Below are 19346 nucleotides of genomic sequence, written 5' to 3' on the forward strand. Positions count from 1 at the left end.
TCTGTCGCGGCGGCACCGGTGGCGGAGGGGCGACGCCAGGCCCCGGCAGCCGCTCCCTCGCTTTTTCTACGTCGCTCCAATAAAACCCTCTCGTGGCTCTCCGCGCCTGTCTGACGGGGCGGGAAAGTCGTTTCCGCGGCCGGGGCCCAGCCCGGCCTCCGCCCCGGCCCCGCCCCCGCCCCGCCCCGGCCCGGCCCCGCTCCGCCCCGCCCGCAGCCGCCTCCCCGGCGGGGCGGAGCGCAGCGCTCGGCCGGCCCCGTCCCACCGCCCTGCCGGGGCGGGCGGCCCGCAGAGCCGGGCGGGCGGCGGGATGTGCGGGCGGACGGCCTGCTCCCTGGGGGCCGACAACCTCCGCCGGGCCTGCGCCTACCGCGACCGGCGGGGCCGGCGGCGGCAGCCCGAGTGGATCCAGGCGGAGAGGTACCGGCCCTCGTACAACAAGGGCCCGCAGTCCAGCGGCCCGGTGCTGCTCTCCCGCCGGCACCTCCAGCAGGTACTTCCCTCCCCTCGCTTTGCAAACCAAAACGAGGGCGCCGGGGCCGCCTCCTGGCTCCGGCAGCGGCCCTTGGCCTCGGGTGCCTGCTGGCTGCCGTGTATCCTGTGGCTTAAATTCGTGGGCGGCCGAGCGGCGGGAACGGGGCTGTGCCTCCCGGGGTGGTGTGGTACCCAGTCCGAGTTTGTAACGGCTCGCTTGGCTTCTCTTTGCTCGGTGTACGCGGCAGGTATTGAATTTTCTAATTGCAAAGGTGTCCGCTCTTGTTAGCATTTGCGTGTTCCTAAGGAGGGCGGGGAATCGGTACCATGCTGCCAGCGCAGCGTTATATTTTCTGCAAAGATTTGTATAGAAGTGATTAAGCTTGGTAGAATTTTTTCCGAAATGCCTAAAATTGCTCTGCTGGTTTTATTCTGCTTTCCTGAGGCTTTCTTTCATTTCATAATGCTGCTGAGAGTGTTCAGGTCGCATTGGTAGGGGAGGGTAGAGGAAAAAGAATCTCAACTTCAGAGCTGTAAAATAATCGCACACCTGTGGTGACCGTTATCCCAGCTAATTTAAGCCTCACCAGACCTTCCTCAGACAACCTGAGCAGCCTGTACAACTGTTTGTGCATCTCGTTTGGTTTCCGCAGAAGAGGGTGCCTGGCAAACTGCTGCTGTTTCATGTTCAGCGGGGTGAAGCTGGGCGCACTGAATTGAAACACCCCAATCTGGGCTCCCTCCGCTCCTCCTCACCTGGCAGGTGGGGCAGCGAAAGAGGCTGCTGCACTTCACAGCCATTACCGGCACAGGGGATGGGGTGGGGTGCCTCAGTGGGGTCACTTTGGAGTGCCGTGGGCGATGCTGTCAGGCATCCTTCGTGCCCTCCTTTCCTGTCTTGCGGTCCCGCATGCCCCCGAGAGCAGCTGATAAGCTGGTGGAGCAGAGGAATACGGGGACTGGGAGCGTGATACAGGTCACAGGCAGACACCTGCTCGGTTGTGCATCGCCGTTCAGCTGTTGGGGCACAGGCGCAGTGTAAGGTGCCCCTTTTTGCCACTCCTGATCTCTGGGAGACTCTGGAAGACTTCGCAAAACTGGGCACATATGCGTCCCTATATATACTTACACCTGTAGTAGGTATATATATGTATATCTACTGCAGTTCTTTGGGAGCAAATGCCCCCAGGGGTCTCGCTCGCCCCAGCTGTGTGCTGCCTGGGGCTGGCAGCTGTGGGAAGAAAGCGAGAGTGAGCTGGGAGAGAAGTGAAAGCCACAGGCTGTTTCCATTGTCCGAAGGCAGATGATATGCAAATCGCAAGGAGTGAAAGTGAACCAGATCAGCAGAAATCACGTTATTAAAATGAAGGTGAGGCTTACGCCCTGTGGGACGCTGGCCTTAAAGAGGGAAGTTTCCAGCCTGACATAACTGCTTACTTAAGAGCTGGGGAGCTCGCATGTCCAGGCACTTCCCGTTGAAGAAAAACTGTGTTCATTCCTCCAGAGAGTTGTTGGGCAGCCTCACTGAGACACTTAGTTATTCCTGCAAAATATTCTTGTGCTTTCTGCTGAAGATTAATTCTTACAGGAAAGCTGTTGAGAATATGCAAAGGGTTATAATTAGTGGCTGTTTCTGCCTGGCTTGAGAGTGGCATTCCTGCAGAAGAGCAGAGGCAGATTTGGTGCTGGAGAGGCTGTGAGCCCCCCTGAGCTCTCGGCAGAGACGCTGGCCTGTTCCCCCCCTTGCAGGGGGAGAAGCCGCTTCCGCAGGGCTCCGCGAAGCCCCTTTCTCAAGCTGCGGGGATGCTCGTGGTCCCTGTGATGTGGCTCTGACCCGAGGTGTTTCTCTGTCTGGTTTGAAAGGATGCCGACTCCTCCGAGCGGGTCCTCATGGACATGCGCTGGGGCCTGGTTCCCTCCTGGTTCAAAAAGGATGACCCCTCCAAAATGCCGTTTAATACCTCCAACTGCCGCAGTGATACCATGCTGAAGAAGTCCTCCTACAAGGTGAGTTGCTGCTGTCTTTGTGTCCAACTTGAAGAGATCTTGTAGTTGGCAAACCCAGAGCTGAAGCATCTCCCTTGCGGGTACCGGTCACCGTTTGCCTGCTGCACAGGGGAGTAAGTCCTTGTACTGCAGAGCTGGCAGATTTCATTAAAATAGAAGAACTGGCAAGGTTGTTGCTAGTGAAGCTCATCTTTCATTGCAGTGCTGGTGGTGGCATTTGTGCACCCCACGGGGCAGTTTAGGGGAGCCCCGAGAGGGAGCAAGCGGGCTGGGTGGTCCCAGGAGCCCCGTCCTTCCTCGCAGGCTGCCCGAGGCTGCTGTTGACCGCTCGCTTGTGCTTTCTCTCCCCCAGGGTGCTCTCCTCAAGGGCAAGCGCTGTGTGGTCCTGGCAGATGGCTTCTATGAGTGGCAGCAGCACAGTGGGGGGAAGCAGCCGTATTTCATTTACTTCCCCCAGACCAAGGACACCATGGTACGGAGTCCCTCACCGTGTCTGAACACTTGCACCCAGTTCTGAGCCCCTGCTCCCTCCAGCTATGCCCATCTCTGGGGGTCTCTGTTTCCCAACAGGGCTCTGTTCTGCGGTGGGCTCGGCACTCTGGCATCCCTCTGTGGCCGGCGGTCCCTGCCTGGCTGTAAATGGTGCCGCAGCGTCCCCGCCGTCACGCTCAGTGCTCCCCACATGCCGGATATTTGCATGGGTGGGCAATGTGTCTCGCAGGGGACCAGGCTGGGAGTTTCGCTACCTCTTTCCTTTGGCTGAACTGGCGGGCGAGATGTTCAGAAGGGGAGGAGGGCGCTGGCTTGCCTGTGGGAAGATGAGGCTCCCGGCACCTCTCCTGGAGTTACCTCAAATTAGTAGAAGTGCTCCTGGAAAGCCCTCAAATTAGTTCAGTTCATGACTTAGATCTGAGTCGTTGACCTGCCGCAGCACTGACAAGGCTGCGATGCTTTGGCTGCCCGTGGGTCGGCACTGACCGGGGTGATGGGGCCCCTCTCCTGCAGGCCGAGGGGAAGGAGGGAGACGAGGAATGGAAAGGATGGAGGTTGCTCACTATGGCTGGGATTTTCGACTGCTGGGAGCCGCCGGCAGGAGGAGAAATGCTGTACACTTATACCATCATCACCGTGGATGCCTCCAAGGACGTGAGCTTCATCCATCACAGGCAAGTGGGAGCGGGCAAGGGGAGCTGCAGGGCAGTGGGGGGGCGAGGGAGGAAAGCTGTGCCTTTAAACACCAGTCTGGCAGCACACAGGCAGGGAGTCCTGCCTCCTCCTGATGCCCTCAGAGTAAAATGCTACAACATTACCAGCTCGTTTCGGGTCATCAGCTCATACCCTTTCCATAAATCACCATCCTTGTGGCCTGGCAGGTGGCAGTCAGAGTTGGATCACTCTCTGGAGCTGGATCGCTCTCCGTGTGACCGGGGCCTGGCAGTCAACCCCTCTGTCTCTTCCAGCAAAGCAGCTACCTGGGCGAAGCAAATACATGCTCTGCCTTGCAGAAGAGCATCCTGCTGCTTCGGTTTCCCCCCTGTTTCCTTCCAGGCTGCCAGCTCCTTGCTAGCTTACAAGCCTGGCTTTTGCCACCCTGCTCTGCCATATCGGTGCTGGGCTTTGGCTCTGAGTGTCTTGTCCCCTAGGATGCCAGCCATCCTGGATGGGGATGAGGCCATCAGGAAATGGCTGGACTTTGCTGAAGTGCCAACCCAAGAAGCAGTTAAACTCATCCAGCCCACGGAGAACATCATTTTCCACCCAGTGTCCACCTTTGTCAATAGTGTCCGCAATAACACACCCGAGTGTCTCGCACCCATCGAGCTGGGAGCCAAGAAGGTGAGTGCTGGTGGGCGCTTGGCAGGGGAGAGCTTGGCCACGGTGACGTCCCTGAGCAGGGACGGTTCTGCCAGGCTGCAGGAGGGGCAGCAGCAGGCAGCGTCTGCAGGGCATGCCTGTGCTTGATGCTGGAGTGCAGAGCCCCGAACAGATTCCCTTCCCTCCGCTTCCAGAAATAAACTGTCACCCTATGCCAGGATTTCTCTGCCAAATGAGGCAAATTCCATGTGAAATGGGGCTTGGAACAAGCCTGTTCCCAGCAGCCTGGGGAAACTCCTGCAGATGTGCTTGATTGCAGGCAGGGCTGTTGCTCCAGCTTCCGCATCCCACTCTGGAGCAGCTCTTGCAGTCGGCTGCCTGCCCTGCTCTCGCCGTGCTGCTGACTTCTCTCACACTGTCCTTTATCTCTCCAGGAGGTCAAAGCCACCCCAAGCAGCAAAGTGATGCTGAGCTGGTTAAAAAACTCCCAGGAGGGCTCTCCCCAGAAGAAAGAAAATGATTTGCCCAGGTGGACAAGTCAGTTCATCCACAGCCCTTCGCCCAAGAAAACCAGCGCAGATATCCTGCAGCAGTGGCTGGGGAAGGAGGGAGAGCCGGCTGCGAAGAAGCGCAAGGCTTAGGCACCAGCTGGGGTGGCTGGCCATCCCCTTTCCTCCTGATTTTCCTAAGCAGAATGAGGAATGTTTCTTGGAAGGCTTTGCAGACTGGTGTTGAGATTCTCCAAGCCTCTCGGTGTTGATCCAATGCTCTAGGTTGTTGTCTCTGTTCTTCGTGTTTTGTTAAAGGTTATGGCTTTGTCTTGTGCTGATGGGAGTGAATATAACCTGCTGGCCTCCCTCCCTGCCAGTCACTTGTGCCAAGTGAAGATAAAGCCCTGAGAAGCATCTCAGCCTGCCAGGGAGGAGTAGCTTCTGCCTTCTGACAGTGTTTGTCATGTCATGTCTCCTTCTGTTTTCTCTTCTTTTCCCTTTGTTTTGGTATTAAACTGATACCTCTTTTCCATTTAATTCCATATTGATTCTGTACAAATACCTTTCTAATACTCTTGCCCTCAAAAGATGGCTGCGGTACAGAGGAACATGCAATAAATACTAGGAGGAAACCCCAAGCTGGGAATATCTGCCAGAGTCATCCCACTCTGCAAGCAGTGTTGCCATGTGCATTCATGGCTCCTAAACAGGGAGATGTTTAAGCAGCGCCTGGGAGGAACTGGACTTTGGTTGGGTTTCCCTGCGGGCAGTGGGGTGGGACAGCATGTCTTGGTCACGTTGTTTGTACAATCATTTTGTTAATGGGATTTGAAGACTTAGAGAGGATTTTCTTGATCTGTGGAGGGATGTGCTCTGCCTCGTTCATAAAGGTCATTCATTAAAGCCCAGATAACCAAAGTGCCATTACAGAACAGCATAGTTGTTTTTGAGGTCAGGGATTTTTTAAACAGAGCCAGATGTTACAGACGAAAAGCCTTACATAGTGGGACCCTTGCTGGAAAGCAGTACTTCATTTTTATTGGAAAAAATAAAATGGGATTAACAGGTTGACTGTGCAGTGCCTTTGTCTGTGTGCATGTCTGCGTCCCCCTTGCCCACCACGGCCCCACTGCTCCTTTTCACAGGCAGAGCTCGTATGTCTTCTCCCATGTGCTGAGGGAGAGACCAGCTACCCACTGCTGAACTCTCAGGGTACTGGCACAGCCGTGTTGCTGGACCATTTCCATTTGCCAGTGGAAAATATTCCCTTGGGATTTATTCTGGGCCTCCTCTTGAATGATCTGTCCCTGGGGAGCTGCAGGGGCAGCCATAGCTGGGGCTTATCCCTGGGGAGGGACAGCGGAGCTGGGGCAGGAGTCACGGGATGGGCACCGGGGTTGACCTGAGCGCTCTCAGAGCCAAATCTGTTTCTGAATCCCTCGCGTGCCATGGAGGCAGCTGAGCCCAGAAGGTCTCCTGGCTTATGGGAAGCTGGGGTGGGATTAGGATTTCCAGCCAGAAAGCCTGTTACTAGCTGGCTCCTTATCGCTCCCACAGTGACTTGAGGCAAGAGAGTTGCTGCATTAGCAGCTCCTGGCAGAATAAATAGGTCTTCAGGCACTGGGGCTGTCACCTCAGTGCCTGTCCTTGCAGGAGCCACAAGGGAGGTTTCTCTCCCTACCTGGCCATCAGTCCTCCAGGGTGAGCAGCTCAGCTGCCCTGGCTTGGTCGGTGCTAACTGCAGATCAGGCTTTTCCAAAGGTCACCAGCTCATCTCAAATTCTTTTCAGGTCTCCAGTTGCTGTGGAAGGAGTGAAGATGCTGAGCACGAGTGGGGGATGCTCACCTTTCCCTGCTCTGGGGAACATAATCCTTCCCTTGGGAAGGCAGGGGCGATGCAAAGACGCAGGGTAGAGATTATCTCCCTCCAGGCTGTGAGCACCAGCAGCAGCAGCACTGAAAAAAACCTACACTGAGGGTTTAATGAGGAGGTGTTATTGCTGAACTACACCACCTTTAAACAGGAGCCTGGCTGCTCGCCCAAGGCCGTTTGCAGCAGTTGCTCCTACGTGGCAAGGAGATAACTGCGCTCAACCCGGCATGACCTGGCTCCAAAAGCTGGCTTGGGAGCAACTTTCCCCTTTGATGCATGATGCTCTGGCAAGGGAGGGCAGCGCTCGCTGCGGGTGGGGGGGATGCTCCGGGGGGGGGGAAACCCATCGGGGGGTTTCCCCCCCGCGAGCATCCCCCCCGCCCTCAGGCCCTGGCATCCTCCCAGGAGAGGCATCCCGCTGCCCGGGGAGGGGACTATGGCTTTGGACAAGGCAAAAGGGGGCAGCCGGTGAGGAGCAGCGCTGCCGGGACACCCACAGGAGCTCCGGCCAAACCCTTCGGGCCCGGCGCAGCCTGGAAGGAGCTACCGGGGTGTGGGGGAGCGCTGGCTGCGGCCGGGCTTGGCCGGTTGGGAGCCGGGACCCCCCCACTCCTCCCCGGAGCAAGGGGCAGAGCCGGGGCGCTCCCCGCCGGGCGCTGCCCTCGGCGCCGGCCCCACGGCAGAGCCGGGGCGCTGCGAGCCCTATGCAAATCAGGGATCGAGGCGGCAACCAATCAGCGCCGCGCCGGCCGCGGCGGTAACCAATGGGAAGAGGCGGGCGGCGGGGCGGGCAGGGATATCCGCGGCGCGGCGGCGGTGGCGCTGGCAGTGCGGCGGCGGGCGGCGCGCAGGGCGGAGCGGCGGCGGCTGCGGGTAAGGGCGTGCGCGGCAGCGGCGGGCGGGGACCTGGCCCGGCGGCGCGGTGTAACGGCGTTTATCTCCCTGCAGGCGCCGGGACCGTCCGTGCGGGGCGCTTCTTGGGAGGCGGCGGCGGCGAGGGGCCGCTGCCTGCCGGCCATGTCGGGCCGGGGCAAGTCCGGTGGCAAGGCGCGGGCCAAGGCCAAGTCGCGCTCGTCGCGGGCCGGGCTGCAGTTCCCCGTGGGCCGGGTGCACCGGCTGCTGCGGAAGGGTAACTACGCGGAGCGGGTGGGCGCCGGGGCGCCGGTGTACCTGGCGGCCGTTCTGGAGTACCTCTCGGCCGAGATCCTGGAGCTGGCGGGCAACGCGGCCCGTGACAACAAGAAGACGCGCATCATCCCGCGGCACCTGCAGCTCGCCATCCGCAACGACGAGGAGCTCAACAAGCTGCTGGGCGGCGTGACTATCGCCCAGGGCGGCGTCCTGCCCAACATCCAGGCCGTGCTGCTGCCCAAGAAGACGCAGAGCTCCAAGAAGTGAGCGCTGCCCCCCCCACCCTTCCCCGGCCCCCTTCTCACCACTGCCCCACCTCCCGTCCCAATGGGGCTGGGGTTTCCTTTCCTGCCCCCCAGCCCGGGCTGGGTGGTGAGCCCTGGCAGCATCCTGCCAGCCCTCCACTAGCCCCCCAGCCTAGGCTGCAGTGGGGTGCTGGGGGAGCATGGGTGAGGTCAGGCCCTACTTGTGCCCCTACCCTGCCCCTCTTCCCTCTGGAAGAAGTGTTCTTGGAGGAGGCAGCTGGATCATGGCTGTTGGCGGTGGTGGCATCCGGAACCGTATAGTTGGGTCATGGTGCAGAGCTGCTGGTAGCTGCTGAGGATTGTTTTGGCTGGCGGGGGGATGGACACAGGCAACCCTGGCTGCCTCTCCCCTCTGCCAGCCCTGGGCGCTGTGCAGGGCCCCCCCAGCTGGCCCTGCTCGCCCTGGTGAGAGGATGGGACTCACTGCTGCTGTGCACCCACCCCACCCCCCCCCCCATCCCCAGCAATGCCATCCAGGCCGCACTGCAGCGAGGAGGGCAGGGGGCTGGAAAATGTGAAAAGGAGAAAAAGTTTCTCCGTTGGCAAGAAGTGACTGTTAGTCTTAGTTTTGTTCATGGTAAAGCTAGCGCATTGCCTACTGTAAAGACGCTCTGGTCCTATTTATTTTAAGGTCTCTTATTTTGGGGTACCTCCCTGCAGAGTCACCTTCCTGCAGCTCCCTGTCTCGGTGGGTGCTGGAGGACTCGGTAGTCCCACATGCTGTGGGTCCAGCTAGTGGGGTGGGGTGGAAGCTGCGGTGACAAATCCCCTCAGAGAGCGTCGCAAGGTCAGGCGCCTGCCGGGAGCGGGAGCTGCCATCTTCTGCTGTGGCTCCCCTCCTCTCCTGGCTGCAGAAGCCCTTCGTCCCACTGAGAGCTACTCTGTACCCTGGTTGCACTTCTGGAAATGACAAGCTGTGTCTTTTTTTTGTTGTTGTTGTTGTTTGTTTGTTCAACACTATTTCTGGTTCTGAGAAATAAAGTGATGATGATATGTTAACTGTAACCCTCTATGGATTAATATTTCTTTTTAAAAACAGCCCTAGAGTTTGTATTAAAACCCACTTTTAGCTAGTACTGTATTTATTTAATGGCTGTGGATAATGTGTGAGCATGGGGGCAGGCTAGCTGTCCCATGACACCTGAAATAGCTGATGCAGAGACAGCTTTCTTCGCTGCCCAGAGCAGCCCGCTTCTGTGGAGGCTGTGATAGTCGTGTGCATGCAGCAGTGTCTAGGCAATCGGACTGTAGACCTTCATAACATGTTTTTTAAGTTAAAAAAAAAAAAAGAGCAACTTCTATTTATGTGCTGTAAGTAGCATGTGTTCAACCTATTGAATCAGCTGTTAATCTTGTGGATAAAGTAACTTACCCTGGCTCTGAGTTTATTATCTAGAGTAGATGAACCTGGATGCCTGTGAACTGGTTTTATTAAGGGGTTTTTCACTCTGTTGTGGAATGTGGAAGCAGTGTATTCATTAGTGTCGTGCTAATGGGGGTGCATATGTGTCCTGCGGCTATGCTGGGGTACCCTGACCTCAGGTGGGTGGGGGGCAGCTGGGCACAGCCCCACTGCTGTGGCACGGACTCCCTGGGATCCCTCTTCTTCCTGTAAAGTGACTGTTACTGTTGGTGACGTGGGGACGAGGGGTTTCCTTTCTGCTGCCCAGTGCAGTGGTTGACGTGTCTGTATCCGAGTGTCTTGTTCTCTCCCTCTTGTTTTCTCCAGGACCAGTGTTCTGTACAACCCAAGAGTGCTTTGTATTTCTTAGAAAAATGCAGAACTTGTGATACTGAAAAGAACGGTGCAAACCCAATATGTGATTAAACTGGTTCCCTGTTGAATGCTGTTGAATGTGCTGTGTCTTGTCACCTCACCAAACCTGCTGAATCTGGCAGCGGTATGCAGGAGCAGGCTCTCTGGTGGCAGCTTGGTGTCTGGGCTCGGTTTTCTCCAAGCAGGGCAGGACTAGTACAACACCAGGTCTAGCCTGGCAGTGGTCCTGCTTGCCCTTCACTCAGACAAATAGTCTTTTACCTATCCCTGGGAGCAGATAAAACCCTTCTCCAGCTCTTCTCCCCGCCATGGGAATGCCACATCACCCAGTTGCTCCGTCGCCAGCAACAGGAAGACTGAGCTGCCCCTGAGCTGGGAGCAGCAGAGGAGGAGTGAGGCTGGACCCAGGACCCTCCCCCAGTGCTGGAGGTGCTTTCCCCACCTGATGGGCTGGCCCAGGACCCTCTAGGTGACCTTGCAAGCAAGTAGGCAGAGATGGGCTTCTGGAGGTCAGATGGGAAAAGTTGATCCTGAGGCGGAGGGAGGAGGCCTGGAGATAAAGGGCTGGTTCTTACTCCGAAACCTTCTCCCTTTGTTGGACATGCGGTTTGCTGTCCTGGTGTTTGGTGTGCAAGCCAGAGTTGCTCTCTGCTTGGGTTTGTGGGAGGAAGGGTTGTGGGAAGCTTAGACTACTTCCAGTGCAGTCAGGGTTGGGTGCTGGCAAGGTCTGTGCTGGGCTGTGGAAGGTGTAGGTCAGGACTGGAGCTGCTGGGCTGGTCTCTATAGGGCAGTATGCTGCCTTCTGCCCTACCAGACCTGCTGTCCAAGCTCATGTGAGGCTGAGTAGCTCTGTAGCCACCTGAGCTGCTGTGTGGCTCTGCCCAGGCTGGTGGGGTGATGGCTGCAGCTATAACTAGGAGCTGGTGGCACATGTGGTGCCCTTGACACAGAGCTCCAGCTGTGTTCTGAACTTCCTCTGCTGGCTGGGAAGGCTGGGCTGTTGCGAAGCAGACCAAAGGAAATCCTGTCTGTCTCGCCAAGCGTTGCTAAAGTGCTTGGCCTTTATCACCTCTGAAACTTAACATCTGAACATTGTCATGACCAGCAGAGTTCAAGTCTTGGTCTTTATTAGAAAGCTGGAATGGACTTTGTCACCTTCAATCCTGCAGCTCCAGAGATGGGTCTTGCAGCTTTTTGGGGCAGTGTTGCTAGTGCTGGCTCTTCTGAATGCTTCATAGCATCAGAGCAGTTGAGCCCATAAAAAGTGAAGGACTTGGCTAAGTAGAGCCTTCCCAGAGGTCACGCAAGCCTGAAAGGGTGCCTGTTAGTCTGATTCCCTTGAGGAGAGGGCAGGGGGGCTGCAGGGCACTTCCCCTGCCTCCTCTTGGATGAGATATCTTGGGCAAGGTAAGAATGGACCTGCAACTGAAGCTGTCTGCTGTAGGAGGCTGCTGTGCATCTTGCCATGTGCAGCAGAGTCTCCACCAGCTGTGTACCTCAGCTCTGGGACTGGCTGTGTTTGGGGGGGTGAGACTGGAGTCACTGGCCCTTGGAAATCCTTGAGCCTTGGGTTTCTCTCCAGAGCCTGGCCCTCACAGCTGGCAGCACCCATGGGAGCTCACTTGGGGATGCTCTGGCATCACAGCTTCTGCCAGTCAACCTGTGAAGTAAGATGCTCCCAGCCCCTCTGACCAAGAGGTGAGGGCTCCAGCTGGACCTGCATGCTCTGTTGCCTTGATGGAGGCTTGCAGCCTTCCCTCTGCCCTCACCTGCCCAGTACCTGCCTACAGGAATGCCACTGGTGGTTTACCTTTGAGGTAATGTCCCTTATCAGTTGAGCAGTTTGCCTCGCACATTGATGCCGAGGGCAGAGCTGTGCCCTTGCTGAGATGCGGTTGGTCTGACCACCTTTCCTGGGGAGTGGGGACACCCCTCTGCCTGCAGCCGTGTGTGCTCCAGCCTGAAGCGTAATGCTGCTGCTGCCTGTGAGACCAGCCAGACCTCAGTGGTGGCATCCCCTCCAACCCTTCGAAACCTGCAGTGTCATCTATTGACTAAAGAGACAACTGCAGGTCAGTGCTGGAACACAGCAGCTCTCTCCTGGTACCTGAGGTTGCTGGCAGGTGCTCAAGCTTGGAGTGGGACTTGCATGAGCAGTGGGATGATGGCTGGCCTGACCTGGCAGCTGCCTGTCCTAAGTATAAACCCAGAGAGAGCCTGCAGCCTCCCAGAAGCAGAACATTGCTGGTATCTTCCAGGAGCACAGCTGGATTCTCTTGCTGAATTTACCTGATGGACCTTTCTTCAGGGAGTAAAACTTGTTTCCCTTCTCCCTGCTTGTGCTCCCAGGGGCACAGGGATAAAGGAGCTGCACAGGGACTGGGCCCTGGAGGAAGGGGGCAGCTCCTTTCCTGGGAGTGCTGAAGGGCCCTGCTGTCACCTGGGGTTGTGGCTGTCCCCAAGCACCCCCTGGCTGCTGTCCCTCTGTCCCCTCCTCATGGGGACCTTGTGTGCTGGGCTGATCTGTGCTGTGCTCCCTGGGGTACGGATGCTCTGGGTACGACACCTCGGAGGGGCTGGCAGCAGGTCTGGGGTGATGCTCCTGCTTGATGTTCTCCTCCCTTGCTGCTCAGCAGGACCCTGGGCTGAGGCTGTTACTGATGGCTTGGGTGACAGCCAGACTGGCCCAAGGGCAGCACTGCTGTGCGCTTAACTGCAGCTGACCTGTGAGGTACAGTGCTGCTGCAACACCTCCTCCCACCCTGCCTGTGGAGAGCAACTGGGGGGGCTCCTTTCCCCTTCTGCAACCCCGGTAGAAGTGGAGGGTCTGTGGTGTGCGGTGGGTGATGAGCATGGAGCCCTGTGCTCCTGCAGCGAGGCAGAACAAGATGGCCCAGATCCCTGGCAGGGCTTTATGCAACCTCGCTGGTGTGAGCTATAAATAGGCACAGCCATGGAGGCGAGGGGTGGCTCTGCGGGGTGTGTGATGGGCCTCTACTCCCAGTGCCTTCCTGGTGCTGTCACTCATGCCCGCAGGCGTGTGCACAGCAGGAACTCCAGCTCCTGCAGGAAAAGCTCCCCACAGCTGGGGCTCGAAGAGAAGGATGGAGGTGGGGGTGCACCCTGGGAGAGGATACCCCCCCCAACCCGGGTACTGTGGGAAGCCGGATGCCGACTGGGGGGTGGGGGGTGTCTATTCTGCAGGGTACCCCCCCATGGGTACCCCTTCACCGCAGCCGGCATTCCGTCTGTGTTGTGTCTCCCCCCCGCATTGTGCAGGGAGCTCAGCCGACTGCAGCCTCGCAGGGACCGCTCTCCTCCCCAGCCTCCGTGGCAGGGGAATCCTCGCTCCTCTCTCCCTGCCCTTCCTGCTAGGCGCAGCGCAGGTTCCCCCCCTCCCCCAGGGGGAGGCAGGGCATGCAGGCGGGAGCTGTGCCGCAGCCTCCCTGGGCCCGCTCTGGCGCATCAACATCTGGACGGCCTCTGGGCTGCGGGGCTCCCCCCCCCCCACGCCCTCCCCTCCGCGGGGACCAACGCGGCACGGCCGGGCCCTCCCGCCTCGCCCCCGGCCCTCCCCGCCCGCTCCCCCGGTGCCTGCAGGGAGCACACGACAGCTCGACATTTTTTAACAATTTATTGGAAACGACGATAAATGAAAAGAAAAAAACCAAAAAAACACGGAAACAAAAAACCCACCCTCCCCTCCCCCAAAAATAACCGAAACCAACCCAAAACCGATTAAAAAAAAAAAATTAAAGGCCATTGAAGATGCGACCTGAACCGGCGGCCCGAAGCTTCCCCCCCCCAGGCTGTCCCGCCAGGGGGCGGGCGGCCGCCCGCGAGCACCGCCCTAACGAGCGCCCCGACGCCGCGGTAGCCAATTGGCGCCCAACGGGCCCGTTGCCATGGCGCCGGGGGCCGGGAGCCAATAGGGGGCGCCGTGGCTTTTCGAAATCGCTGCGAGCAGGCACGGTGCGCCCGGCGGGAGGGGCGGGGCGGGGGCGCGGAGCGGGCCCGGGCGGCGGGAGCCGGCCCACGTGGCGCGGGGGGCAGCGGGGGCGCCGCCGCAAAATGGCTGCTATGGAAACCGGGCGGGAAAAAACCCTGTAAAGCACCGGGGAAACGGGGAGGGGAAGGGGTCGGGAACCGTCTACACGCGGGGAGGGGCACGGCCGAAAACAAAAGGGCGCGATCGGGGAGAAGCCGCGGGAGGGGGGCGGGGGGGGGGAGAAAGGGGGGGAGGGATGGAAAAAATAAGGCGTCGGAGAAGGGGAAGGGGGGCTGGGGCAGCCGCAGCCCCGCTCACCGCGCACGGCGGCGGCTGCGGAGCCGAGTCAGCAACACAAAGACAAAGCGGGTCCCCTGGGGTCCGTCCTCAGAGCAGTCTGTGCCGCGGGGCTCTCAGTCCGGGGGGGGGGGGCGGCGGGGGGCTCCCTGCGCCCCGCTCTCATGCCTTCCTGCTCTTGAGTGCCTTGGGCTTTGCGGACTTCTTCACCTTCTTGCCCCCGGGGGACGCGGCTCCCTTCTTGGTGGCCTTCTTGGCTTTGCCCTTGTCCTTCTTCGCCGCCGCGCCGCTGGCTCCCTTCTTGTGGGATTTCTTCTCGGGCTTCTTGCTCTTGGCCGCCGGCTTCTTCTCCGCCCGCCGGGACGTGGAGGCCGTTGCCTTCTTGTGGGACTTGTGGGCGCTGCTGCCCGCGCCCCCGTCGCCGCCGCCTTCCAGCTTCTTCCTGTTGAGCTTGAAGGAGCCGTTGGCGCCGGTGCCCTTGACCTGGAGCAGCGTGTCGTTCTGCACCAGCGCCTTGATGGAGTACTTCAAGTAGGTCCTGCCGTTCTGCTGGTCGAACCAGGCCACCTTCTTGGCCTCGTTGTAGATCTTGGCCAGCGAGGAGCCATTGCGCTCGCCCAGCTTGCGGATCGTCTCCACCACCAGCTGGCTATATTTGCCCGGCTGGTTCTTCTTCTTGTTGTTCTTCTTCTTCTTCGACGGCGACAACGAGGAGCCACCGCCGCCGCCTTTCGCCTTCTTAGCAGCCGCTTTTTTCTCCGGGGCGAGCGGTACCTCCTCCGCCTCGGTCAGGGGCAGATCGGCTTCTTCCAGCTCCACCGACATGGTGCCGCGGGGGGCGCGGGCCGCAGGACGGAGGCGGGGGCGGGCAGGGGGAGCCGCGGCGTGGCGGAGGCCCGGCGCGGCGCGCTGCTCTCTGTCTCCGCTCGGCTCCGCGCCGCCGCCGCCGCGCTCTGGTGGGGCGGGCGCCGCCGCCGCCCTTTATATGGGCGCGGGGCGGACCACGTTGAGAACAACAACAGCCTGGTCCGCCGCCAGCTCCAACTTGTGCTTCTTGGGGCCCTTTCGCGGGGCTCCCGCGCCGCCGCCGGGCCCCCCCGCGCCGCCCCGCCCGCCCGGCGCCCCGCGCCCCGCCGCCCCCCCAGCCCGCCGCCGCCCCCCCCGCCCCCCGCCGCGCGCCGCCCGCCGCCCCCCGCCGCGATTTCGGGGGCGCGCCCGGCGCGGCGGCGGGAGCGAGGAGGGGGGGCGCCCGGCGCGGCGGCGGCTGGGGCCCCGCGGCGGCCCCCCCGCGCGTCGGTGTCGCCGCCGCCCGGTGCCCAAGAGGGGCCGCCGCGGGGGGGGGGGAGGCGGCGGGCGGCGGGGGGCGGGGGCGGCGGCGCTGGCCCCGGGTTCTCCGGAGGGAACTAACACAGGCGACGCCCTCCCGCGGCCGCCGGCAGCAGCGCGGAGACGCCGCGCCGAGGCCGGGGGTCCCCGCCCCGGCGACGGGGGCCGGCCCCCCCACCGACCCCCAGCCCCGTGGCCGCCCGGACGGGGCCTCCGAGGGGAGGGGAGCCCTGCGTGTCCGGTGCCGCGCCCCCCCCCCGGGGTGGGCATCGCCCCGCAGCGGAGGGTGCGGGCAGCGCGGCGGGTGTAGGTGGGCTGGCGGGGGGGGGACCCCCGGCTTGGCACAGTGCGGGTGGGGGGGGAATGTGAATCGCTGCCGGCCCTGCACTCCGCGGGGGGGGGGGGGGGGGGGAGGGGGTAGCTCCTAGCCCCGCTGCAGGCCGCAGACTCTGCATCGGCGGGGGGGGGGGGCAGCAGCGGTGTTATAAACCCCCCCAAATACCCCACCCCCACCCCAAAATCCCACCGGGGGAACGAGCCTTCCCGGGGGGCTGTTCCCGGGGGGCGGGTGTGCACAACGCCCCCCTCGTAAAGCCCCGGGGCCGGGCCTGGAGGGGCCCCTCCCCCCCCGCACCCGGGAGTGGGATCCGTGTGTCCCCGCCGTGGGGAGGGGGGTCGGGGGCTGTGAGTGAGCAGGGGCACCCCCGCAGCCGGCACAGGGGCGGCCGCCGGGGCCCGCAGGGCGTGTGCCGGGACACGGGGCACACGCACAGGCGTGCACACCCCCCCCGCACACGCACACACCCCTGCACACGCACACACATGCACACGCACACGTACACACCCGCACGCGCTCTCGCACCCCGCCCCCTGCCCACGCCACGCCGCGCCGAGCCCGCACAGCCCCGCCGCCTCCCCTTCCTCCTCCTCCTCCTCCTCTCCTCGCCCCATCCCCCGGCTCCTTTCCGCCATTTCCCTCGCCCGGGCCCCCCGCCGCCGCCGGAGGGGACGAGCCCCTGCTGCCCGTGGTGCTGGGGGTCCCTGGGGCCGCCTGCTGGGCGCTCCCCTTGCCGGGGCCGGATCCTGCCCGGTCGTGTGTGTCCCCCCCCCACCGCGTCCTGCAGCGGGGTGTCCTGTCCCGCTCCCTGCCCCCCCCTCCCCAGGGGAGACACAACCCCCATAACACGGGGGTTCAGCCCCCCCCCCCATAGCAGCCGTGGCCGGGCACCCCTGTGATGAGTTGCGTCCGGCCTCTGGGAGCTGCGAGGCACTCGGGCAGAAGGGGGGCTTCGGCCCGGATGGATGCAGGGGGGCCTGGGTGTACCGGGGAGGGGGCCGCGGCCCCGGGACCCCCCCAGCGGGAGCCCCTCGGCCCTGGGGCGGGCAGCATTGCATGCCCACCCCCGGGATGCGGGGGGGTGGGGTGTGTGTGTGTTTGTGGGGGTGGGGGTGTGAGAGGGAGGCCGGGCAGTGCAATGCTCTTGCGTGGCTGTGCGCGCGGGCGGCACGCACCGTGAGTGAACCCCACAGCCCCGCAGGCGCAGAGCCCCTGGGGTGTCTGGGTGGGTGCTCCTCTCCCTTCCCCCCCAAAGAGGTGGTAGGCAACAGAACACACATGTATGAGTATATGAAGATATAAATATTTGAATAAAATATATGGGGGGAGGCTGTGTGTGTGTGTGTATGTGTGCTTCTCAGAGAGGGAGACATACACAGAGACTGGGAGAAAGTAGCCGCAGCACACACACATTCTCTCCCTATATGTGCATATATACTTACATAGACACAGAGACCGAGTCTTGTTCACGTACACCTCTCTCTCTCGTATACATGAGAGCTGTTCACACATACACACATGCTCCTCTCTCACATGCTCTGTATATGCATATATACATGTATACTGGGAGTGAGCTGTTCTCACACAATTACTCTTGCTATATATACACACATATATAGGCAGATATGCATACATATTTATAAACATACAGAGACACTGCTCACACTTCTATCTCGGTGTATATATGCATATATACATATGTACAGAGAGAGTGAGAGGTGCACACACGGTTCTCTGTCACTATATATGCCTATATATGTATATAGGCATATATAGAACTGGGGGGGGTGAGAGAGCGAGTGCATGCTTTGCAAACACACAAACAATAATCTCACTACACACACACACACACACCACACGCATATATACTTATATGGGGGCGAGAGACCTGTTCTTTCTCACACACTCTCTTCTCTCTCTCTCTCAACCTCTCTCTCTATGCACATATACACACACCCCCTGAGAGAGCAAGCGTGTGGTATTTCACCACATACACACTACCCCCCCTTGATATATAGAATTGCATATATACCTCTATACTTAGCTGTTTATGCACAAATACATACACAGTATTCTCTCCCGCTAGATACTTATATGCATAGATACATACATACACAGAGCGAGTGAGAGCTGGTCACAGGTTATTCTCTTACTGTCTCTATAAAGATATTTATTCATATATACTTGAGAAAAAGAGCAAGAGCTATTCTCGCTATTTTTAAACACACACATTTTCTATCATTCTCTTTCTCCCCACCCCATATACATGTATAATCTTGGGGGTGGGGGGTGGGTGGGGGGTGTATTTTCTCTCTGTATGGATATACATATGTAGAGAGCAAGCTAGAGTTTTCTCACACACACAATACTCTTTCTATATAGATGCATATATACATGTATACTTACATATATACAGAGAGACTGTTCACGCATAATTCTTTGTATATGCATATATACATATATAATTAGAGCACTGCTTACACAAACACGCACTGTTCTCTCTCCATATATGGTGCATATGTATCTATATACTGAGGTGTTCTCACACACACAATACTCCTTTCTCTTGCTGCATGTATACATATATGCATATATACTCTATATACAGAGTTGTTCACACACGTAATTCACTACATATATAGACTTAAGGAGAGAGCTGTTCCCACACTGTTGTCTTGCTATACACACATATATGTGTGTATACAGAGGGGGAGAGCTGTTCACACAGGTAATTCACTACATGTATATACATATATATATATACACACACTTAGGGAGAGAGCTGTTCATACAAATTCTCTTGTGCTATATACACTTCATATATATATATATACACACACGTGTGTATATACAAAGAGAGCACACTGTTCTCACACAAAAACACCCCCCCTCTCCATATGCATATATACACACCCATGTGTGCATATATACTGTATATATGTGTATATATACAGAGAGTGCTGTTCTCAAACACACAATTCCCTCACTACATATTTATACATAGATGTGTACTTAGGGAGAGAGCGAGCTGTTCACACACACAATTCTCTCGTTATATATAAATATACATATCTAGAGGCATATATGCCTACATACTTATATAGCATCATAGAATGAATCATAGAATGGTTTGTGTTGGAAGGGACCTTAAAGATCATCTAGTTCCAACCCCCCTGCCATGGGCAGGGACACCTTCCACTGGACCAGGTTGCTCAAAGCCCCATCCAACCTGGCCTTGAACACTGCCAGGGATGGGCCATCCGCAGCCTCTCTGGGCAACCTGTTCCAGTGCCTCACCACCCTCACAGTGAAGAACTTCTTCCTTATATCTAAGCTAAATCTACCCTCTTTCAGTTTAAAGCCATTACCCCTTGTCCTATTACTACATGCCCTTGTAAAAAGTCCCTCTCCAGCTTTCCTGTAGGCCCCCATTAGAGACTGGAAGGCTGCTATAGGTACTGGAAGGCTTCTATAAGGTCTGCCCAGAGCCTTCTCTTCTCCAGGCTGAACAACCCCAACCCTCTC

The 19346-nt window shown here is 59.0% G+C and overlaps 3 protein-coding genes across 3 annotated transcripts; 2 read left to right on the forward strand and 1 right to left on the reverse strand.

Moving 5' to 3' along the window:
* Positions 1 to 228: 228 nt before the first annotated feature.
* On the forward strand, positions 229 to 5858 carry HMCES (5-hydroxymethylcytosine binding, ES cell specific). Its single transcript, XM_052776163.1, has 6 exons — positions 229 to 493; positions 2338 to 2481; positions 2834 to 2953; positions 3487 to 3647; positions 4125 to 4317; positions 4731 to 5858. Exons 1-6 carry the CDS (start codon positions 311 to 313, stop codon positions 4935 to 4937), a joined length of 1008 nt encoding a protein of 335 aa, XP_052632123.1. The 5' UTR covers positions 229 to 310; the 3' UTR covers positions 4938 to 5858.
* A 1592-nt stretch (positions 5859 to 7450) lies between these two features.
* LOC128136491 (histone H2A type 2-B) lies at positions 7451 to 9941 on the forward strand. Its single transcript, XM_052776164.1, has 2 exons — positions 7451 to 7533; positions 7609 to 9941. Exon 2 carries the CDS (start codon positions 7678 to 7680, stop codon positions 8056 to 8058), a length of 381 nt encoding a protein of 126 aa, XP_052632124.1. The 5' UTR covers positions 7451 to 7533; positions 7609 to 7677; the 3' UTR covers positions 8059 to 9941.
* Positions 9942 to 13573: 3632 nt separating this feature from the next.
* On the reverse strand, positions 13574 to 15159 carry LOC128137651 (histone H1.10). Its single transcript, XM_052778771.1, has one exon. The coding sequence runs from the start codon at positions 14981 to 14983 to the stop codon at positions 14321 to 14323; it is 663 nt and encodes a 220-aa protein (XP_052634731.1). The 5' UTR covers positions 14984 to 15159; the 3' UTR covers positions 13574 to 14320.
* Positions 15160 to 19346: the final 4187 nt, after the last annotated feature.

This window comes from Harpia harpyja, chromosome Z (assembly GCF_026419915.1).
Source record: "Harpia harpyja isolate bHarHar1 chromosome Z, bHarHar1 primary haplotype, whole genome shotgun sequence".
Lineage (NCBI taxonomy): Eukaryota > Metazoa > Chordata > Aves > Accipitriformes > Accipitridae > Harpia > Harpia harpyja.